The sequence below is a fragment of the Emydura macquarii genome, unplaced genomic scaffold (assembly GCF_026122565.2).
Source record: "Emydura macquarii macquarii isolate MOO-44397 ecotype Brisbane River unplaced genomic scaffold, CSIRO-AGI_Emac_v2 contig_1043, whole genome shotgun sequence".
Classification (NCBI taxonomy): Eukaryota; Metazoa; Chordata; order Testudines; family Chelidae; genus Emydura; species Emydura macquarii.
The window spans coordinates 8,536,250-8,561,099 of NW_027131180.1; the positions used below are offsets into that span (position 1 = coordinate 8,536,250).

The 24,850-nt window shown below is 39.7% G+C and overlaps 1 protein-coding gene across 22 annotated transcripts in view; it reads right to left on the minus strand.

Annotated features, from left to right (window-relative positions):
• Window positions 1–24,850, minus strand: part of DMD (dystrophin) — a 1,854,857-nt gene that overhangs the window by 1,318,752 nt on the left and 511,255 nt on the right. For 21 of the 22 annotated variants that reach the window (XR_010919130.1, XR_010919131.1, XM_067545076.1 and 18 more), the window contains 3 exons: window positions 9,648–9,740; window positions 7,916–7,993; window positions 4,211–4,303 (listed from right to left, as the gene is read on the minus strand). Coding sequence is in view for 18 of the 22 variants with exons in the window: in XM_067545076.1 (XP_067401177.1) it covers window positions 4,211–4,303; window positions 7,916–7,993; window positions 9,648–9,740 (264 nt within the window). In the remaining 4 variants the exon portion in view is untranslated. Of the gene's footprint in view, window positions 1–3,594; window positions 3,641–4,210; window positions 4,304–7,915; window positions 7,994–9,647; window positions 9,741–24,850 lie in introns of those variants that run through there. The other variant, XM_067545079.1, reaches the window with a different exon arrangement.

Sequence of the window (24,850 nt, forward strand, 5' to 3'; positions counted from 1 at the left end):
TTGGGAGTCACTTTTCCCAGGGGGTGTGTTTGGGATCAGAGAATCAAAGGTTCGCAGGAATGGGTTTGTGGAGGGCTTCCACAGTCGTGCATACTGTCATGGGCTGTGGCTCCCCCTTCTGGCCTAGTATTGCACTGCAGATGCTCCCTGCCTTAGTTTTGCTCCCTGAGGTGGGATGCCAGTCAATTCTAGAGAAGTGTCTTAACCCCCCAGACCAATCACAAAACAAGAGCTAAAAAGTCCTAACAAACCAAATGTTCTGGGGCTTCTCATCAGCCCTCCTTTGATCTCTATTCCCAGCCCCATTCTGGGCTACCTTTGAGAGTCTCTGCCCACTCTGGGCTCTACCCCAGGCTGATTTGTTTGGACTACCCTTTCCCCTGAAGACTCTGGCTCAAGGCCTTCCAAAGAGTTCTACTCACTCCCTGTGGTTTCAACTGGCAGACAGCTCTCTCTCAATTCTCTTATAAGGTCCAGGTGTCAATTAAACTACTTAATTACCACCCAGCCACCTACGTAATTAACAACTCGGGTGGATCTCGTTGGCTCATTCTCCTTAGCAGAGCCTGCCACAAACAGGCTGGTCTCTACTCCCCTAAAAGGTCAGCACCCATAATACACCTGTTTTGTCAGCCTTTTGTGGTGCTTGAGCCAAACATTTCACCTCTGCAGCTCCTTTCACTTCCCACCTCCCAAAATTCAAATAAAACGAATGTAACAAATTGAAAACAAATTCTTAGGGAACAGACCCTGCTATCCAAGTATAGATCAATAGCAGACAGTTTGGGGACTCCAAGCTCTCTAACTGAGATTTTCTTCCACAGCAAACTGCCACATTTCCAAATACTTAGTTACAAGAACAATCTGCAATGGGCAAAGCTTTGCTATGAGACTCAGCCCTGTTCAGTTCTTTATAACTTGCATGTACTCCAGCCTGCTTTGCTTTCTTAAGTGACTGAAATTCCCCCCGTAGTCCTATAAAAATGTAACACAATAGCCGCTTACAGTTATAAATATGTTAAAATAAAGGATCCGGATCCTTTATTTTAAGTCATACAAGTCATGCTGAGGCCTGAAAAAAACCTAGTAAGACAAAAGTTTTCTCCACAGAGCTCTTAACCTGCTTTTCCTGTGCCAGTCCTAGAAGGGACACAGGTTGCCCACACAGTGTCAGGCTCACACCAACTTTACGCAGGTGTTTGTTTAAAGGAAGAACAGCCCAAATTAAAATCTAGTTTTACTCAAGGTTTTCTGATTCAGCAACACTCTGTTGCTGTACACTAATGCCTTTTTACCACCCCTTCTTTAAATTGTCATAGCATCTGTCCTTCTGTCTTTTGATAAGAGAGAATAAACGAGAACTAAATTCTGGCCAGTTTAGAAAAGAAAGGGAGAAAGTGCACGAGCTAACCCTATTTGCTGAAAGGAAGTTGTGAAAACAGGAACTATTGGCTCCAATCCTACAAACTCACACATACTTAGTGTTACACAAGAGTAGTCCTGTTGAAGTCAATGGCACTCTCACATACATAAAGTTAAGTGCATGCACAAGTGTTTGCAGGATTGGAGACTGTTAGTACCTTAAAGGCCCACCCCAATAATCCTGTTTCAGTTATCTTTCATGTTTCTGTGACATTTTAAAGAGATACTTTCAAATGAAGCAGCATTACAGTTGTTCAAACCATACATCACTGATGCAAGAAGCCACAACTTTTGTATAGGATTGCATTACAATTTACAGATGCTAGTTCATCTTTAGTTCCTACCAGGAAACCAAAGCATGCACAATGAGTTTACCCTAACAAGGAGTATATTCAAGGACACCAAGGAAGGAAGATCAGATCCAGAGCGAAAAGGACAAACAACCAAACTAATCTTCCCAGAGTTAACAGAAAAAATAAAAGAGTGGTTCCAAATCTGAGCAACTTACACATGTAACACATTAAGCATGTTATTGGACAAGCATATACATTTGGCTGAATTCTTCCCTGGTGTAACTCCACTGAAATCAATGGACTTGTACTAGGAATAAATCTGAACCACTACGTTAGTTTGCAAACTCTTACCAATCAGAATAGCATGCATTATGTACACTAACAGAATCAGACCAAGATGGAGGGTGCAGATATTTCCTCCAGAGAAAGGAGAGTTGTTGGTTGGAGAGACAGAGAGAAAATCCCAGAGACCCAGTTCTTTCTTGCAGGATATTATGGTGATGCAGACCATACAAGTACCTAGATACCTTACAGGGAAAGAATGAGGCCCTTGGAGAATACAGGCTAAGAACAGTGAACCAACAGCGTACATCCTGAGTCCAGCTCTAGACATCAGTTCAGGCTGGTGGATATTGTTACCGGTTCTCATTTTGTGATGTGCAGAGACAGTAACTACATTTGAACTTGCACAAAGCAAGCAGGTAAAAATCAGACGTGGCTGAGTATCCATTCACATTGTGCCAGACAATTAAAAAGTGTGTTATATGTGCACACGCACACACTCCTCCCCCCATAAGAGGAATAACTGGGAATGGGGGAGGTCAGGGAGAAAGAAAATAATAAACAACTAGTAGTAAAGACTTCTGTAACTCAAAACAACGTGGTAGAGAAAGACAGTACATGAGTCTTCACAAAAGGACACTCAAATCGGTCTGTAGTTTGTATACATTAAAACAGTAGTTCTCAATGAAGGGTGTGACCTTGGGGGGGTACACACTGGTCTTCCAGGGGGTATATCAACTCATCTAGATATTTGCCTAGTTTTACAACAGGCTATATAAAAAAGGACTAGTGAAGTCAGTACAAACTAAAATTTCATACAGACAATGACTTGTTTATACTGCTCTATTTACTACTATACACTGAAATGTTAGTACAATATTTATATTCCAATTGATTTATTTTAAAATTATATGAGAAAAATGAGAAAGCAAACAATTTTTCAGTAAGAGTGTGCTGTGACACTTTTGTATCTTTATGTCCGATTTTGTAAGCAAGTAGTTTCTAAGTGAGGTGAAAGTTGGGAGTATGCAAGACAAATCAAACTCCTGAAGGGGGTACAGTAGTCTAGAAAGGTTCAGGACAACTGCATTAAAACATGGTGATTCAGATCTTATTGCCAGAAGAGGTGGGGCCAGTTTTCAGTTACATATGCTCCCATTACCTATGCTTCAGATTCAGCACTCTAAATCCTTCAAAACAATAAGTAATCCCACCTGTTCAACCAAGCAAGAGAAGTATGGAAGTGATCAATAGTGAATCAGTACCACACATTTTGAGGCCTCTTCTGTAGAAATCACTGTCCCCTTTTCTGGGAATTGTGCATGTGGGGAGATGGTAGATTATTGTAATTAATTTTGTGTGTTTTGGTCTTATCAGCATTGTTTTTCATGTTACCATGAGCCAAACTAGGTTATCTTTTGCCAGAAAACTAAAGTGCCCTAACTGGTTGGATTTTGTTTGTTTTGCAGAACATGCTTAGCAGGAATCCCTACCCCATTGCCAACAGAAGCACATACACCCTAAATTAATGTGAAGCCCTTCCTGGAATATAGCTTTATTAGTATCTCAAAAATAGTTCTCATCCTAAAATTCCTACCTGAGCATATCTGTCTTTGTAGTTTCCTGGCTTGATCCACACTGTGCTAATTGCCTCTCTCTCGAAGGGGGCAGAGCCTACCTCCCTTATACCAGAGTGGAGCTAAATGGGACACACCTGCCTCAAAGAGTCAAGGAAAAACTTCAGCAGCTTTTTAACAACATCTGCTGACTGGGTGGGTTAATAGTATTTAAAAAAAAACAAAAACAAAAACCAGCAAATGTGTGATGACTTTAGCATTAATTAAAAAACAAAAGGAATTCTTCCTCAGTTATTGAAAAGAAAGGTGAACATCTGTGAAAAACACATTTCCACATTAATTTTGTCTATTCATTTTGCTTTATTAGAAATTGTGTTATGTGTCACTTGCAACAACTCACAGTAAAATTCATATTAGAAAAGCTACTATTTTATAATCTGCTGCTTCTTTATGTCCCAGATAACATGCAAACAAACTATCATCAGATTTTTTAATGTAAGAAATGAGTGCTTTGTAGATAGTCTTATTTTGTTTGTAAGGCCTATGTTTGTTTTGCAGGTTGTGGCTGGGTAACAACATGCAAAGATCATGCAATACACACATTTTGGAGAGAACATTCATCAGTACACCCCTTACCTGCCAGTGGAGAATTATATTCCAGATCAAGCCAAGGGTCAGTTTATGATTTCCATCCACTATGTCTGTGCTTCCAATATTCACCAAATCAACCTATTGGAGAAATGTAAAATAAGTACTGTATGAAAAATGTATCTGGATACCAGTGCATACCATGAAAGAAAGTATGACAAAAATGTAATTGATTTGGATTTTGAGAAATATAGGCATTCAATTAGTTACCTGATTAATCTTGAACCAGTTTGTTTAAACCAAATTTTAAAAATATCATAATGGGTTGTTGTTGTTTTGTTTTGTGAGCGTACATACATTTGGAGAAACTAACATCCCAAGTTTATTTAATAAATGGAACAATTAAAGGGCTGGCAAAAAGTAAGTGTCATTGTTAATGATATGGAGATATAATTATCCCAGCTCTGAAATTAAGTGAAAATATAAAATTAAAATATAATTATTAAATGCAAACCCACCCTTACATGTAAATGTAATATTATGTCTGCACAATTAAAAATCACACACACCAAGAAAATACACACAGTAAGGTTCCAACCACAACTTTAACACTGCCACTTTGCACATTTTGTGTGTTTTACAATTTATATTTTACCAAAAACAAAAACCCTCTTGTAATATTACAATGTGTATCAGACAAGAAAAAAAGAAAAGAAAAGAGCACATATAGAGCCCAGCCACTTTAACGTTACTATGGGAAATCCTATTTTCTCATTTCTTGATTTTATTTTTTTAATTTAATGGTTCATTAACTGTACTGAGATGTAAGGGGTGTCCCTATCAAAGTCAGTTAGAGTTTTGCCAGGAGAGGATGCATTTTGGAGCACAGTAAGGTCAGGTCTTATGGCCTGGAGCGCACACCCTACTGCTGTTCCCAAAAACAGCTCTCTGCATTTGCCACTCCAGACATTACTCTTGGGCATTAGCCTCCCACTGAGGGCCTGGTCCTTAAAGATGCTGAGATGTGAATGTTGAGCACCTTCAACTCTAATTTCTTACAAGGGAAGATCAGGGGAGCTCAGCATCTCACAAGAGGCAACATCTTCTAAAATCATGTTCTGAGTTTGAAACATATTTCTAAAGTATACTTAAAAAAATGAAAAAACAAAAAAAAACAAAAGAACAGAGACCAAATTCTTGCATGGGGCACACATATTTACATGCAAAAAGAGATACATCTAGTACGGGTCCTATGGGTTGGAAGCTGTCTACCTTGATTCTAACTCTCTTCCAAACTTGAACTGATGCTGCTCCACAGGTCCAACTACTCCATGGTCAAAACTGTGTCCAGAGTGAGACTGTGGAGTCAACATCATGATCTGCACTCAGCACCTGGACTCACGGAGCCCTGTACCACACAGATAACTCCTGAAATTAGGAGAAATACTCTCTGCATGACTTCCAGAAGCTACCACACAGGTTGATTTTGCAGAGTTGCTGCACACCTGTGTGTGGGTCATTTACAATAGCATCATGCCCAAATCCAGTATTTTCTTTTTCTTAACTGAAAGTATCTGAGAACGCAGAAGGACTTTTTTTTTCCTTTGAGAATTATGAAACTGTTACAAATAGTGATATCCGAGTGCCATCAGAATCAGATCAGCAGTCACTCAGTACACTTTCCATGAGGAAGTTAGATGCCATAACCTAGATGTTAAATGGGCTTTGAAGTTTTATTTGCCTAGGATGAAAACATTTAGGACATCCCCTACACATTCTGTCTCCCTCAGGGATAAGTGTAAACAAAATGCCAAATCCACACAAATTTTGTCACCGTGCATTTGGCTGGCCATTGACACTTGTTATACATAAGCCAGAATAACAGTACTGCAGGGTCTCAGAACTCAGTCTACCAGGGCTAACGTGGAATAAGTTGCCTGCCTTCATAACATTTCCATTTTAGAAACCTGGAGGACTTCTACCTGGAGATTTGTGCATAATCTTATACAGAACAACTCGCTCAATCTAGATTCAAGGGTTGCCTTGAAAGGGCAGTTCTGCAATCTCCTTAGAGCCTCTCAGTTCACTTACCTATGGTATGGACTGATCATTACATTCCCAGAAGTGGGAGTTCTCACTGCACCAGCGAAAACTGAGGGGGAGCTGTGGAGAAGGGCTGCTCCCCTAAACCAGAGAGAAGGAGCAAGCTTTCCTGCTACTTCTTCTTACTTTAATCCCTAGGACTATAGAGAAGCAATTTTAAAATACTCACCAGTAACTCTTTGAATATAGGCCCCTCTGCTTATTTATACTTCCCATCCACCTGCCCCTCTCCTTTTAGGACCCTAAAGTTTAGCAGAAGTCCTTGGAACCACATGCTCCTTTTATAGTCTTGGCTACAAGTATTTGGTGCTGTAATGGGGCTCTCCTGCAGCCCAACCCAGGCAGCTTTTAACAGGTTTCTGAAGCATAGCAGGATGGATACACACACTGCACAGGTGGCCATTCAGAGACAATGGGCTCCAAGAACTACAGTTAGGGGGAGAGGGTTTTTTTAAAGAGGGCTTTTAGTTTTCTAATCTGATCATGCATAATACATATGGCAGCTGATGAAGCCTTAACCTATTAACAGGGTAATTTTTAACCCTGTCCTGAACAACCAATTTTAAAAAGTAATATTATACTGTATGCATGTAAAGACTTATTTAGCCCATTGACAAATATTTGGTCACCAAATTTTTCAAAGTGGTATAAAATTGTCTACTGTACATAGTATTCTTCATAGATGCAGAATTGGCAACTTTTTAAATTACATTTAATTAAAAATGTATGACCTCTCATAAAGATGTCTATTACCAATTTAACACTCCTGTTAGATCACTTTGACTTGTGCACAAATGCTCAGATAGGTACACATTACCTTAGATTTAGAAAATCAATGAATCTATGTACCAGCTGAACTCAAGCTGAGAGACTTACTGTACCTATCAAGAAATACGATAGAACATGTGACTGAGAATGCATGATTACTATTCCATCACAACTTACCCTTAGGTTTAAGTGGATGTTATCATTTATTTGAATATATTCTTGAAGGGGAGATGTGATATAATTAGGTGGCCACTAAACATGTCTGATAAAGTTATTGGTCAATTAGAATGCTTGTAAGAAGTAGATACTAAGGGAATATTTATTCCAATATTATAAGAAACATTTTGGCCTGAGGAGTCAATATTAACAGAATAGCATAAAATGTGTTTTTGACCTGGATCACATCTTTAATGTTCTTATCCCACAAACACCTAAGGAAATATACCAGAAATTGTTTCTCCTAAGAAAAACCTCACATTTTCAGACACCACTCTATCATATTCAGAAAGCAGATGTCATGAGTTTAAATTCTGACGGTTAGCATCAACTCCTATTTTACTAAGGAGGATTTATTGTCATGAATATTTTAACACCACATTAACAAAGAATTGCACTGGATCAGGCTTCAAGTAGCATTTATTACAGATTTATTATTCAGATATTTTCTGGCAGCAGATTTTAAAGTCTTTGAATTATATCTGGCACAAACAGATGGCTGTGTTAGAGAACCCATAGGTAAGTTAAATCTCATTAGGTACCATTGCTTTGATGTATACTGGACTTTAGAAACTGTATCCTGTATCCAAGGGTTGAACTATCACTTATAAAACATTAAGCATGCTGTCTACTGCATGTTCTGACCCTGTCCAGGTGATTACTTACGTTATTTTTCTGCAAGACCTGCAGTGCTTTGTTGACATTGTTCAGAGCATGAACTCTTGTGGAGCCCTTTTCTTTTGCCTGTAAGCACAATTAAATAAAGTTGACAGTCCAACATAAAAAACAAAATGCTGAATAATATGAGAACACTTCTTTAAGCCCCTGGATTTGTATTTTACAAGTTTATGACTGTTTTGGAAACAATGCTATAATTATTTCTATATGTCTGCAAACTAGAATTTAAAATAATAAATAAAGAGAATTGTGAAACAAACTGAATCTAAGTTTGAGTGCTAACATGGTTTGTGACATTTTTCAGACAACATATAATCAAAATGTATATAGGAATCAGACAATTCAGGTTGTTTTTATTATGATTAGTCTCCTCTTCCACAGAACAATTTAGGAACATTACCATGACAACCAACCAGATAAGCATCAGCTTGTATAATATTTGTAAGTGTATTCTCTCTAGAATTTTATTCACGTTGTCAGCTTGTTTCCTTATATTTATGAGAAAGTTTGAGTGAAAGCTCTCAAGCTCATGAAAAACAAAAAAGGAAATGCAAGAGAGGAGTATCCGAAAATTTTTGCTGTGTTATTTTAACATTTACACATTAATAAGTGCAGACTTTGATTCCCTTTAATATGAGTCAGGTTACTCCAAGATATATATTTTAAATGTCAACTCTGTGAAAAAACGCTTGTCTAATTCTACACAATTTATTATAAAACCAATTTCTGTATACAGAGTTAACTGAAAAAAGCCTACCTTCTCTTTAGCATACAAAGAGGATGGCTGCTTTACTTCTTTAGGGCATGATAATGTTACCATTTGTTCCCACACTACTATGAACCTACCATGCACAGACTCATTTGTGCTCACCACTCCAGGGGGAGCTTTAGGATTAATTCTGCTTCAGGAAGGCAGTATCCTTCTCAAGTCCTGTCTACAGTAGAATTTTTTTTTTTTTTAAATATCCCACATTTGCTAGCACTTGCTTCAGCTATCCATAACATTAGCAACACATTATTCTCATGCAGATAGACTACTACCTTCTGCCATTATTTGTCAAAAAAGGAAGAGGTAATTTATTAAAAAAAAAAACCCAGAATTAATTTTAAAGAAAAAAGTACACCCAAACAAATACAAAAAATGAGCAAAGATCTTAGATAGAAGGAGAAAAAGATGTTATGCTCCAGCAAGAAAAAGAAAGAAAAAGTGAAGCTGCATACAAGTTAGAACAAATCTCCAAAATACAATTTACCAAAGCTTTTGAGGTTTTCCCATACTTAACTGCATATATGGCATTCACTGATGACATATTTCACCATGTGTGGCTGATCAGATAGCAGATAGTATAGATTGTAAAAATTAACACTGCCATAAAATGTTTATAAAAATAGGGCTACAAGGTTTTAAAGCAAACATCTATAGGGAGGTACAAAACAAAACAAAATATTAGAGAATAAGGGGTCAAAATTTAGCTCTGTGTCCGAGGCACTCCTATTGAAGTCAATAGGTGTTTAACTCAGGACTAGAGCTTTGGTCCTAACAGGTGCTCAAGTTCCCTCGATTCTCACTAAAGCCAGGGTTAGTTGAGGATGGCTCAGTACCTTGCCTCATGGATCCACTAAGTAGTAACAGTGTGATTTTAGTCAGCTACCAATATCTTACAAGACTGTCATTTGCAAAAGTACAGTAAGGTTTGTAATTTCAGAAATGTACACATACAAGTTTTTGGCCTGTAAAACCTTCAAGGAGCTCCAGAAGTCTTCGTCCATCTCGAAAATCATTAAAGAGGTCTTCAATATAGTGCCTCCCAAACTGAAATAAATATAACAATGGCATGTTGTTAGCTAAAATAGCAAAGGAAAAAATGATTATATTTCACATTCACTCTTACTAAAATGTGAGGTTAGAACTACAGAGTTGTGCACACCTGGGCATTTTCAAAATACAGAATATGTCAACACATTCTATTGCTCTAAGCGTACCAGTTGTACTACAAGACAAAACTGGAGAATAGCTTACAGATAAATTGATACAAATAATTCAACTCTTTTCACAAATGTTCTCATTGAACAGGACACTGTGTCACTGTCTAGTAGCTGAGACACTAATTTCAAAGTAACGTAAAATGGTTTTCATTTGATGGGGAATGCACACACACATTAATTCTCTAAATTACAGGAAAGGCATTATCTTTGTGAAACTTACACAAAGTCAAATATTTTGTGCTCACTCTATTAGGCTATGTCTACACTGCAACCTATGTCTGCAAAACTGATGTCATTCAAGAATGTGAATATTCCACCCCACTGAGCGACATAAGTTACACCAACATGAGCGCTCATGTGCACAGAAGAGCTTCTCCCACTGACATAGCTTCTGCCGCTCGCAGAGGTAGTTTTCCTATGCTGATGGAGAGCTCTCTCCCGTCGGCATAAAGTGTCTTCAACAGACATGCTGCAGTGGCGTAGCTGTATTGGTGCTGATGCAGCGCTGTACGTATAGACATAGCCTTAGTTAACACAGTTAACAGGACTCTACACTTAGTTATTGATAACATCCATGAAGCTTAAAGACAAAGTAGGTTTGTTGCTTAAGCTGCAGGAAAAAACAGGAAAATTAATTAATATTTGCCAAATGAAAAGAGAGAGAAATATGAATTTTAAGCTTCAAAGAGGATCTTTTGCACAAAGGTGAGCAACCAAAACCAAAAACTTTAAGAAAATAGCTAAGTATCAATTCCAAGGCTTATGCTTAATATGTAAAGGAGCTGAATATCCTCAGCTATTATCTGAATCCACGTTAATTGAAGTGTTCAGAACCTTACAGGATCAGGCACCATGAATTTACATGGTTAACATTTGGACACGTATCGAATCATAACATATACTGGGGGGGAGGGAGAAGAGGAAAGGAAAACAAGATTTTCTCTCGTTTTTCCATTATTTCAAGAAGGTGAGAAAAGGTGGTGTTTATCTTTTCTAAAATCAACTCAGGTTTTTAAATTAATGCTTATGTCACTGGCTAATGAATACAATAAAATGAAACAGCAAGATGATTTTTATACACCTTAGTTGATGTGTGGTTTTACCTTTAACTGATATTTATGTGACTGTACTAGAGCTGGCCGAGAACCAGAGCAAAAATGAATGACTGTTTTGTGGATGCTAAGATTCTGGGTTGATTCATCTAATCTCTGAGTCCAATGTACTTGCTTATTTGTGAAGCGTCAGAGATTGATTTGCCATGAAATATCTGTATTTTTATTCACTACATATTAAGCCATGCCCTGCTTATAACTTGGCCTTTTATCACAGAGCAGTGTGGGAGTGAGAGGCAGTGAGTCAGTCACTCAATAAGGAAGTTTAATGTATTTTATTGTTCAGTTACTCACTCAATCACTCCAGCACTCAGTGCTGCTCACTCTAACCAATTCTGAAGCTCCAACATAAACCACTTAGCGACTAACCCATATGCTGCCATTTGATTGCTTGTGATATGTGTCAAATGATAACTGAATAGATTCACACAATTCACAAAGACACCACCTTCCAAACTTTGCTAAATGTTCTATTCATCAAATAATATTCAATCTGCTCTATTTCCTACATTGTGTTTATTATGATGGACAGCTTTGATAGAGTATTTTACAGGGATAATATAGGAGCATGCAGATTTCATGATTTATGACAATCCCCTGCAGAGGACAATACAAAGTTCTATATCACTTACACCTTGCTATATAATACTACACAAATTAGTAGGTATATTTCTTATATGACTGTACATTCATTTGAACTGCCAGGAATTGGAAGATGAACCTGGGGTCTGATCTGACTTCATAACTTATTTCTAGAACAAAGACTTTGGATTTGTCTATACTACACAGTTTTGTCAACACAATTCAGTTTTTGTCAACAAAACAGTGGAGGCGTACAAACTATAATGCTCCTCCCACAGATATAACTCTCCTGATATGCCGACATAATAAAACTACCTTGACAATAGGCACAGAGCTTTCTGCGACCAGGTTGGAGCAGTGTCAGTGTAGACACTCCATTTGCTTATGTCACTGTAAATGGCCTCTAGAAGGTGTCCCACAAAGCCCATTGGGACTGCTCTGGTCAGCAGTTTGAACTCTGCTGCCCTACATCCAGGTTCACAGACATGCACGCCTCCCCATCTAAAGGCCTGGGACCTCCTCGTCAACCTCCTCCTAGCCCTGGCCAAACTGCCCATCTACAAGACCAGGGAAAGGAGGTTGGCCGGGGGGGTGCTCTGCGACTGTGGGGCCTACTTCCGTTCCCTTGTGTATTCACGCATCCAGGCGGAGTTCCTCTGGTTAGCGTCTGTTGGCTCCCTTGATACCTTCCGGGAGCAGTGGGCGTTATCTGGGGTTCTCTGCTCGGTGTCCCCTTCTGGCTCCCTTCGTCTAAACCTGTGACCCTCACGTCCCTTCCTGTTTTTTTCATTAGTTGTCCCAAGTAATCAGTTGCGTTCCAGGCTCAGTGGCTCCTCCCCTTAGGCTGGAGGAGGGGTTAGCAGTGGGCAGGCTGGCGCCCGCCCACTTCCTGGTTTGCAAATAGATAAAGGCCTGGGAATTTTTAAAATTACACTTCCTGTTTGCAAGGGGTGGAGAGCTTACATCTCATCTTCACAACTAACCATGCCAGCTCCTCACAGCAAACGCGCTCCCACCAGGAGTACATTGGAATTGTTGGATCTGCTGGGTCTGTGGGGAGAGGAGGCTGTTCAATCCCAGTTCCGCTCCAGCCATAGGACCTTCAATATATATTGGCCGATTGCTCGTGGCATGTTGGAGAAGAGGCATCAGTGCTATGCTAAGATCAAGGAGCTAAGGCAGGTGTACCAGAAGGCAAGGGAGTCAAATTGTCACTTGGTGCAGCGCTGAAGACCTGCCCTTTCTACAAGGAGCTGCATGCCACCATTGACAGCAACCCCACCTCCAGCCCCAAGATACTTCGCGGGAGGAGGAGAGTGACCAGCAGAGTCAAACCCGAGGATGAAGTGGTGGACGAGGAAATGGAGTTGATGGAGAATGTGGGACAGGCGACAGCGTTGTCTTGTAGCATAGCAAGCCAGTATCTTTTTTCAACTCTGGAGGGATCTAGCTAGTCACAGCACTCTGGCTCTTGGCGTGCCTGACACAGGAGAGGAGAGCTCCAGTCAGTTCTCATTTTGATTTGATACTGCACACTGACGTGAGGTAGAGCTGTCCTTTATTTTGTTATATGTAAGAAGTGGGATAAGGGACAGAAATTAACAAGACTAGCTGTATTTGCGTCTGATTCCCATTCCCCTAGGCAGTTATTCAGTGGGGGCCCAGCGGAATAGTTTGTTAATGCTGACCAAGATTTCACGGATACTCCCCAATCTTCTGCCAAAGGTTCTTTGGCAGAGCTGCTTTGTTCCTTGCCCCAGTGTAGGAAACTTTGTTGCGCCAATTGGCAATTACTTCGGCAGGAGCCTAAGCGGCACACAGGCGAGCAGCATATGGACTCAGTCTGAACCTGCATGCATGCAGCAGATGAACCCTCCATCAGATAGGGAGGACAACAAGGACATTTTTAGAGAAGTGCTGCAATCATCTGATGCTGCAGATAGTAATCACAGGGTGTGGAGGGAGATAAAAAATAAAAAATGGATAGTCAGGGGGAAAAACAGGGCCAGGAGCATCTGACAGAGGGGCAGAAGCGGATGATAAAGCTCATGGAGGACCAAACAAAGATGCTGAGGTCCCCGATTGCACTGCAGTCAGAACACACCCATGCCTGCCTCCTGCTGCAGCCCATACAGAAATGCGTGCCATGCCCTCCCCAAACTTCCCACACACATTCCTTGCATGTTCCCAGCCTGCCACAGTACCCCTTGCACTCCACCCCTACAGACAGGTTTCAGAATGGATTTACACACAGCCTCAATTCAGAGAATGCTCCTCAATGTCATGTCCCTTGTAAGAAAAGGAAATCTGTGTATTGATCTTTAATAAAAAGTTACTCTTAGAAATAAAATGAATCTTTATTTGGATCCTACACAAAGTGGTTGCTGCTGGAGTTCATACACAGGGCAATTGGCACATTTGCAGACTACAATTAACACTCAGGCAGCAATCATTACAAGGGTCATTCCAGGTGGCAAGTAAACAATGCCTGGCTCAATGCATTACAGAAAGACACATTACTGGGGTTTGTCATCAAAATGTTCCTTCAAAGCCTCCCTGATTTGAATAGTCCCCCATTTAGCCTCTCTAATAGCCCTAGTATCTGGCTGCTCAAAATCAGCTGCCAGGTGATCCATGTCAATGCTCCACTCCTGTGGACACTTTTCGCCCTGAGCTTCATAAATGTTATGCAGAGCACAGCAGGCTGCTATGACTGGGAATATTATCCTCATTGAGGTCTAACCTGCCAAAAAGGCAGTGACAGTGACCCTTTAATCTGCCAAATGCACATTCAACAGTCATTATGCACCTGATGAGCCTGTTGTTAAAGCACTCCTTGCTGCTATCAAGGTTTCCTGTGTAAGGCTTCATGAGCCATAGGAGTAAGGAGTAGGCTGGGATCAGTATGGCCATTTCCACATCCCCTACTGGAATCTTCTGGTCTGGAAGAAAGTTCCTGCTTGCAGCTTTCTATACAGTCCAGTGTTCCTGAAGATGCATGCGTCAAGCACCTTTCCTGACCATCCCACAGTGATGTCAGTGAAATTGGTAATCCACCAGTGCCTGCAATAACATAGAGAAGTAGCCCTTTCTATTAATGTACTCTGTCACAAGAGGGTCTGGGGCCAAAACCAGGATGTATGTCTCATATATCGCCCCACTGCAGTTAGGGAATGCAAAGGCATTAATTGTTTCCCGCACACTTCCCAGAGTCACAGTCCTTTGTAGCAGGATGTGATTAATGACCCTGCACACTTGCATGACTTCAACCCCCACGGTGGACTTCTTGACTCCAAACTGGTTTTTAACTGACAATAGCAGTCTAGAGTTACCAGCTTTCACACAGCAATCACCACTCACTTCTCCACTGTGAGGGCAGCTCTCATTTGGGTATTCTTGTGCTGCAGGGCAATGGCAAGCTCCGCACAGAGTTCCAGGAAGGTGGCTTCAAGCATCCAAAGTTCTGAAACCACTGCTTGTCATTGCAGACCTGCATAACAATGCTATCCCATCATAAGCAATCAGTGATTACTTCCCGAGTCCAATACCAATCGTCTACCACATGCAGCTGCTCCATGTATGCCAAAAGCAATCTGGAATTGTTTTTTTCCATGGTGCACAGCAGGGCAGGCACCATGGATTCATTTTCAGATTTGCATCTCATGAACACTGCATGATCAGCCATGTTTTGTTCATAATGCTTATCACAAGACTGGGGAGCAGGACAGGATCCAGACTTTCAGACTGAGATGACAGATGCACAGTTTATAGGGGCCACTGAAAAGGTGAAAAATGTAGTCGGAAGCCCATGGAATGATGGTATGGAGAAAATGATGAGCCTGCATTCATGTTGCACTGCGATCCATTCCCAGAGCTCCTAGCGGCAGAAGGTGACTAGTTGCACCTTGGGATAGCTAGCCATGGTGCACTGCTCTCTCTGTCGATGCTAGAGTACCAACTATGGACACACTTCATAACACCATCTTAAAGGAGCCCATATCTGAAGGTTAGGAGAAGGATAAGAGTCAAATACAGCTGGTTATCTCCTACCCAGACCTGCCCAGGGATATACCCCTGGGAAACATGCTCTTTTGAGCTGACATTGTCATGTTATTGCACCATTGCATAGTTTGTGTTTCAGCTGAGTTCAAGATCACTTAACACTAAAACCAGAAATCTAACTTCTTTAGATTTGACTGTCACTTTCTCTTTAAAGGTCAAAGTAAGTCAGCGTTCAAGGTAAACCACACTTCTGAAGCTTAACTTGCTAAAATGTCAACATATTTTATCAAAATGAGGCACTCTTATTTGAAAGTATGTGTACATACATAAACTTACACCAAAACAGCTGAAATAGTGAAAGCCATAGTTGGTGTATGTGTACCTGAAATGGATATGAGTATTCTTTCCTCTTCAGATATTCTTTTCCCTTAAATTTATTAAGTTCTAATTTTTTTTATTTGCCTGGTTCATGTTACAGAATAAAATTTTATTTTTTTGGAAATTAATTCATCTTTATTAATTCACAACATATGCTGGCTGGTGCTGAGCAAGTCTGACACCCACCCGTTTCCTGTTATTTCATTTTGGCACAGAACCCTAACATCATGCCTACACAGAGCAGCATTCACTACAAGATTCATACAGGGCTGCAAAAGAGCAAGGCCAGGTAGAGCACACTACAGCAACACACAGTACTGTGGCTCACTATTAAAATGTTCTTTCAAAGCCTCCCTGAGCTCTTCTTGTAGCCCTTATTTCTGGCTGTTCAAATTCAGCAGAGAGCCACTCCACCTCCACCATCTACTCCGACAGAAACATTTCCCCCTTTGCTTCACATGGATTATGCAGGACACCACAAGCACCACTGGGATATTTTTTCACTGAGTCCATTCTTGTAAGTAAACACCACCAGCAACCCTTCAAATGACCAAAAGTACATTCAGCTGTCATTCTGCACCTACTCAGCCTGTAGTTGAAGAGCTCCTTGGTGCTGTCAAGGTGGCCGATGTCTAGTTTCATGACCTGTGGGAGCAAGGGGTAGGCTGGATCTCCCAAGATCGCTATTGGCATGTCAGCATTCCCAATGGTAATCCACCAGTCAGGAAAGTCCCTGCTTGCAGCTTTCTGAACAATCCTGTGCTCTTAAAGATACACACATAATTCACTTTCTCTGACCAGCCCACATTGATGTTGGTAAAGCATCCCCAGTGATCCACCAGTGCTTGCATTACCATAGAAAAGCAGCCTTTTCTGTTGATGTACTCTGTGGCGAGGTGGTCTGGTGCTAAAATAGGGATATGCGTGCCATTTATCGCGCCAACACAGTTTGGGAACCCCAGTGCTGGAAAACCATCCTCTATGTCCTGCACACTGCCCAGAGTCGCAATCCTGCATAAATAATGGCCCTGCACACTTGCATCACAACCTCCCTCTGTTGGATTTCCCAACTCCAAATTGATTCCCCACTGACTGGTAGCAATCTGGCATTGCAAATTTCTGCAGTGTAATCACCACTCACTTCTCAATTGTCAGTATGACTCTCATTTTGATGTCACTGTGCTGGAGAATGTTCAGCGCACACAGCCAGGAATGTGGCCTGGCGCATCCGAAACTTCTGCAGCCACTGATTTTCATCTCAAACCTGCATGACAATGTGATTCCACCAGCCGCTGCTTGTTTATTGGGCCCAGAACCAGTGCTCCACCATCTGCAGCTGCTCCATGAATGCCAACAACTTTGAATTGTTTCTTTCTATGTCCCACAGCAATGTAGCCTCCAATGAACTGTAATGTTCCCTATGGTTCCTCTTGCGTCTCTGCAAATACTGCAGGATTAGGCACTTTGTGCTTGCAATGTTCATGACAATAGTGCAAAGCTGTGCAGGCTCCATGCCTCTGTCAGAGATGGTGGACAGTGAAGAGAGACATATGGGTTTACGAGGATTTTTAAAAGAGGCATGAAATATTATGGGATGCAGATGAAATTATGGGATGGAGAACACTGCATTATGGGAAGTTGAGATCATGCTTCTAGTCACCCCTTGATTCAGTCCCATGAGGCACTGCAAAAACTTCCCAAAACACCTTGCACTCAATGCTGGCGAGTTGCAGAATGGGATGGAAACCCACGAAACACTGCTCGGCTGCATCCATACAGGCACTCTTGGGGAGGATGCGCACCACTGACACAAAGAGCTGGAGTGCCCACATACACAAGCAATGTAATAACTGCAGAAGCACTATGCCAACATAACTTAGGTCGACATAATTTTGTAGTGTAGACATGGCCTTACTGACCACATAAGCCTGTAAGTGATTTCCTGAATCAAGGCATAAAACTGAATGGCCAGTGGAACAAAAATGTATATAATCATTATTTGTGAAAAGTGGATATGATACTTTAAATGATGGCATAGATACAATGCTGAAATAGTGCAATTACATTCTTTTTTATTTATGCCTTAATCTTGTAGGATAAAAGTCACCGTTGGACAAGTGGCCAGTGCAAGACATCTGTACACCTCAAATCTCACTGAAGCATTATTTGGAGGGGTTAAGTGATGCATAGACCTCATGCAAACCCTCTACGTAGGCATGAATCTCATCCATCAAATGCTTTAAATACAGCATTCTGAGAAAAAGAGGATGATGACATTTTGGTAACAGAATATAATGATTATTATAATCATATTGTTTTGTAACCTAAAAAGCAAAAGTAAATGTGACAAACAAATGACTATGTCTCAACTTTCCCTCCATCTCTGACACTTTAATTTTAACTCAAACCTTTAGTACAAGTGAATCTGAGAAAGTCAACAAATTCTATTTGACATAATAATATGGGGTTTTTTTTGTAAACCTTTCAGAAAGGAAATAAAAACACAGCGTGGCAGCATCTCCAGTAGGTCATTTTAATTACAAATGTGTTGTAAGTCAATCTTAAAAAAAACAAAGATGCCATGGATTTGTAAAGGGATTGGAAAGAACCCTTCTATTAATCAGCAACTCAGAATTACATAAGATTCCTGATGCAGCTGCCACGACTCATCCCTAACCTGGACAAGCTTGCTTTCTCTCTGGCAGCAAGGTAATTAAGTCTTCTTTCTCAAACAGATTGAATGTCTTCAGTGGATCAACATTGCAATAAGTCTTCAGAAACAAAGGATTTAGAGAGGTGGCAAAGAAATATGTAGTGTTTTCAAGGTCATAAGAAAAGTGTATTTTAAGATGTGTGAAGCTTTGGGAAGAATAAATAAACCCACTATATAAAATGGCAGGTATTTCAGTAACAATTCCTTTTCAAAAGAGTTCTGCCTAAAAGGGGTCTTGGATTTTACAAGTACCATCTTAAGATATGGGGAAAAGAAAACATTCAAACTAATCTACTGTGATTTTTATTTCAATTTTGTTATGCCAGTGTTAGCTTGTATTACAAATTTACCATTAAGAGAAACAGATATACCAACAATTCTATTACTTAACAAGTGTATAATATAGGCACAGGAACATGCTTTGTTTTTATTTTTGAATAATCCAAGGAGGGATGGGGGGAATACAATGTTGTCCACTTGCACAATTAAGTCTGTTCTCCTGCACAGTAATACTTTCCTCAGCTGTGCCAGCAACTAACTAAATCTGTATGACCTTCGTTAGTGTCTGCAAAGACCCTGCTATTACTAGCACCACCAGGAAAAAGGTTTGCAAATGGTCAGCAAAATAAGCCTCTCTCTTTATTTCCACAGTGGTTCCAGCAATGAATACAGGGATATGGGGTGTGTGAGTGGGGAAGAAAAAGATAAACAGAATAAGAGAGACAGACTAAGGTAAAGGGGGAGAAAACAAAAGACTGAAATGAAGGGAAATGGATGAGAGAAACAAACTAGTTTTTCAGGAGGAGAAAGGGAGAGAGGAGGAAGACTGACAGCTTGAAATACAAACCTTGGAAAGAAATTTCCTTCTCCAAAATCTTGAGGGATCCTTCTGATTGGAAAAAGTATAGAGGCTTAAAAACACACTGCAATGAGGTAAGTACTGTTCTAACGTGTTAAATAAAGGTCAAACCACAGACACTCCTGTTGCTTTAGCTGACATGGCTGTTGTCTGTAATTACTAATCTTTACATGACACAAGGAGCATTGAAGAAAATCCAAAAGGATTGTTCTTTAAAGCAGCAGAATGCAGTGACACACAAGGAGAGAGAAGATTTCTGTGTTGTTATGGATGAAATTGAACTTCCAGCTCTACTGAAAAAGTGTAGAAAATGTGAACTCTAAGTGGAGAATTCTCCAACACAGATTTTTTGCATCTTATAGGAGACGGTGTACATGCCCTGCCTGAATATGAATGCATAGGGCTATGTTTCAGAATTGCAGGGTCACATACAATTAATATTTACAGGAAGACATGGTCATTTGAGACAGGGACAGCAACGTTCCCCAAATGTTAGACAGCACCCAGTACATTATTGTCATTATTTCACATATTCTGGAAAAATAGAAGAGAGACTTTTATTATTATTTAGATTTCAGGGGTGTCCAAAATGTACTAAGTACTTTCTGAAGTCAGAGGTAGACATAGTCCCAGCCCAAAGAACATATAATGTAAAAAGACAAGACACACAAAGGTTGGGAGGAAGGGATACAACATGCAAACAGAGTGACCAGAACAACGGCAGGCAAATATCTCAGCATTCTAACTTCATTTGTTGTTGTGTATTACTTTTTAAATCCTAACTAAGTTACATGTCTTCCACCATCATTAATGCTTTCACCTTCTACTACAGCAACCCACAACTTCAATTCCAGTCTCCTTATGGCCCTCCCGCCCTACACTCAATCTCTTATCTACAGATAAGTAGAAGTTAATAAATGAAATTGTCCTCTTCAAAAATAATGAGATTGGCATAAGAATCAGGAAATTAAATAATAATAAAATTGTTGGATTTATTTTAATTTACCTTCTGGGTTTTGACTCTTTAGCGTGCACTTGGTCACTGTTTCAAGGTTTTCCCTACGATCACAAGGGCTTGAAGCTTACTTTTGCTTTTTAAATGAAAGCAGAGATTCTGATGCATTCATGCAGCTTCAGGAGCTGGGGTTTTAATAAAAACCCCAGTTGTTATCAGATATGATAAAATATCAAAAGATGGAAACAATGTCATTGTTGGAATTCACTGAACATGGACAACATATTCTTTTTCCCGATTTATAAAAAAAATGCACATTTGATTAAATTATTCCCCCCACTTTTCTCCTCAAAAAATGACAGAATAACTAGTTTTGAATGTTGTGTAAGAACTTGGTGAGGAGAAAATATTTGGCTTTTCACTTTTCATTGCAGACAGGTATTCATTCATACTATATTCTCCATTCTGGGATGGATTAGACCAATAAAAGGATTATTACTATGAGATAGAATAAGCATACTATTTTCTAAGTATTTTCCAATTTTAATGGCATATTATCCTATCATCTGAGACATCTACGAACACAAAAGAGATGGAGTGTGCTAGAGGGAAGAGGGCCTAAGAAAGAAACAGAATGAATTAAAATGAATTAAAAGAGGAAAGACTCAGAAACAATGCAGGACACAGTCCTTCAGAAAAAAGCATGATATGATCCTAGAAAACTACAGGGAGAGACAAAGCACTAATACCAAAGAAAGAAAAACAGAAAAGAGTCCAGAAGCTGGAGGCTAATGCCATGTTCTGCAAAGCACTTATGCAGGTGCTTAACTTTAAGTTTAAGCATGTGTATGAGTGTCTGAACTGGGGGCAGAGAAAGAGAAACTTTTAGAAGGAAGAAGAAATCTGCAGTGTGTTGGCAAAAATGAGTTAGTTGGAGTAGATCCTGCTTTGAGCAGGGGGTTGAACTAGATGATCTCCTGAGGTCCCTTCCAACCCTTATATTCTATGATTCTAAGAATGTCAAAGGACATTACCTATGTAACACTCTAAACTTATCAGGCATTCCTTCCAGTTCATTTGATGCTTAATTTTACGAAACAATACGGAGAAACAGTGGTGCTGATCTTAACAGATCTTTCAAGCCAGCTTTAATAAAAGAGGGATTACTACTTGCGCTCATTCAGTTAAATATATTAAAGTTTGTATTTCTTGTCTTGACATTTTCATTTACAATTTGCTTAGTTTTACTGAGAACTTCTGAAAAAACTGACTGATATTCCCTCCCATCCTCTCCCCCCGCTACTGGATTACTATTGCAGCAAAAGTTGCTGTTATTCCCATATTTAAATACCTGTGAGAAACTCAGATGCTCTGGTGACAGAGAGAAAATAATTAAGACCCTATCTTGAAGTTCATAGTAAAATCCCTGTTTACAGGTATTTGAAGCCATAAATTGACAACCTAATGTAAATGAAGGTTGATGTTATTAGCATTTCCAGGAGTTTTATTTGGATATCTCTGATTTAAAAAAAAAAATAGATAAAAAAACTTAAAGTTGACATTAGTTTACAAAGCCTTCCCCCCTTTTACTTTATTTTTAATTTTTTTTAAAATTGTAGGTGCAGATTTCTACCTCCCAGTAACTTGAAATACTTTTTTATGTGGCAGTTTATTCAACATGTGCTATAGGGTTTTGTTTTTGTTTTTTATATAAGCTCTTCCCAGCAAGAACTGTCTTCTCTGGATGGCTTAGAGTTAGTCAGCCAAAGAAGGGATTTAAAGAAGGGATTTTAAAAAGACTGTCTGTCTGAGCCTTAAATGACATCTTTGTGATTATCATTAGGCCTCAGTCCAGCAAAGCATTTAAGGATATGTGTACATTTGTGCAGTGCCTAATACAATGACTCTGATCTCGGTTGGGATTGTGCTACTGTAATACAAATGATAGTTAATTAAAAATTAGATCTCCATTAAAGGTACACTTAGATGGGCATAAATGCTGTATTTTTTTCTATTATGACATGCAAAGAGACTATTAGTTTTTGTATGATTGCTTTTAAGCTACTTTCAGATCAGAAGTGGACTACATTTCTGTAACTCTTCTAGTTCAAATACAGTTGGCCACTTGTTGCCCATTATTTATAGACATTGTAACAAGATGGACTGCACTTTAAGGGCCAGTAGGCCTGGGGGTAGCCAGCCCTATTCAATCAGCTCACCTGTGCCAAAATTAACTGTATTTTCGCCACAGGCAGCAGGGCTACTGGGGATCAGGTGACAGCCTGAAACACTTTTTTTTTTTTTTTTTTAAATCAAAAGTCAGTTTGCAAAAGAAACCAAAGGGAACAAGTAGGGCTCTTATGGGAAGTCCTGAAATAGGGTCTGGGACTCCAGGGAAATAAACTGGGAATCAAGGCTCTATCCCAGATCCAGAGAGACCTAAAAGATAGCTCAGAAGGGGTTGGGGAACTGAACCTGGTGGGCAGGCTGCAGAGGAGCCCAGGAGGGATGAAAGAACCATTGGTCTGTGTGAACTTTTGTTGGGACTTTTGATTATCCCTGAAGCAGGTTCAAACTAGCCCCGACTTAGCCAGAGGGCTAAGTCAAGTACAGAAACTGGCTATCAGAGCGCCAAAGAAGTGATCGGGCGGGGGCGGCTATGGGCAAAGACCCTTGCAACATCATGTACTAATACCAGTGTTGCTGCAGCAGTAATTAGGAGCACCTACAGTGATACATACACACACTTCTCTTTACATCTAAGGGTAAAATTCTAGGCAAGAGAGAACTACCTCTATCTGCCAAAACTCCATTCTTTGACAAAAGTGAAATACCAGCATCTCATTCAGAAAGGACAACTCCTTCTTCATAGATGGAGTACAATTGTCCACACCTGTGTGTGCATATTTTACATTGTCATGTAAGGTTCAGGAAATGAGTAATCTATGTGCTGTGGGATAATAAACCTCAGCACATTCCTCTATTTCTAGCCTCATTTTTACCTCTTTGATAGATATTTAAGACCAGACTGGCAGCTGGGTGTCTGTCCAGCCTCCATTATTGGAGGTGGAAATTTGCCTGATTTAAATGACAGTAATGACATCTGCAAACATGTATTTAGATGATTGACTAATATTCTTGGCTATAACTTTGCACCTATTAAATGAAGGATGTTGTTAAGGATGTTGCCTATGTCATCTCTTAGAACCAAGCTCTGCTTACAGACCAGAAAATGGGATGCTACTTCTTTTGCACAAGCCCTCCCCATTGTTTTTACAACTACCACATGTTAAATAATCTGTACACACCATTAACTCAGATAACATCAGAATCCTAAAATTTACTATTTGTTTCCTCTTCTTATTGGTAACTAACCACAAAATAATAAACAACTTATTGCTTTTACAGCAGTTTTTATCTGTATATTTCAAAGCACTTTATAATGGTAGACAGGTGCCAATATTTGCAAACTGAAGCACAAAGTGGTTAAGTGACTTTTTCAAGGTCATACATAGCTAGTGGCATGGTTAGAAATAGAACCCATTTCACCTGATTCAGGTTCATGCCCTAGTCTCTGGACCACACTGACATGATTTTGCTGGAAGTGGCTGCCATGTAGATAATATGTTCATACCTACTGCAAGAACAAAGATTTTGTATTGAATTATCAGACTTCTCAGTCATCGAGTCCTTAATTACATCCAACCGCTGTTTACTGGAAAATATTTAAATATTGCAGTGACAGGACCTGGCCAATTATAAACTGGTGAGATGGTATAGCTGCCAGATTTGTTTTATTTATCCTAGAAAGTGTTATAACAGTTCAGATTATTTAGTACCTTCTAAAGGAAGAACAGTAATATGATAAACTGTGTCAACACAATACTGAATTAAAGGATAATTATGTTCTTTGCTAAGTAGAACAATAATGTAGTGTATCAAATGCCTGGTAAGTTAATTTGTGTATTTCTTTTTATGCAATGAATATTAGCACAACATATTTCAAATCAGTTAGTTACTGTGGTATTCATTTGAGGTTTGATATGATCTCAATACTTTTACTTTTCTGATAGATAGGAAGTCTGAGAAAGAAGAGTTTTTAACGTACTGGTCACCAAGATGTAGAACATATCTGTTATTAAATCTGACTCCTGTTGAGCTTGGTAGCAGAACTGAAGAGTTATCACAAAAGACACTAAGATCCTAAATAATAAAAGTAAAAATTAATCTGGGAGGCACAGGCGTGCGCAGCACATTTAATTAGGGTGTGCACCCAGGGACTTTTCATTGGGGTGTGCACCCAGGGACTTTTCATGTTCTTTATCGGGGTGGCAAA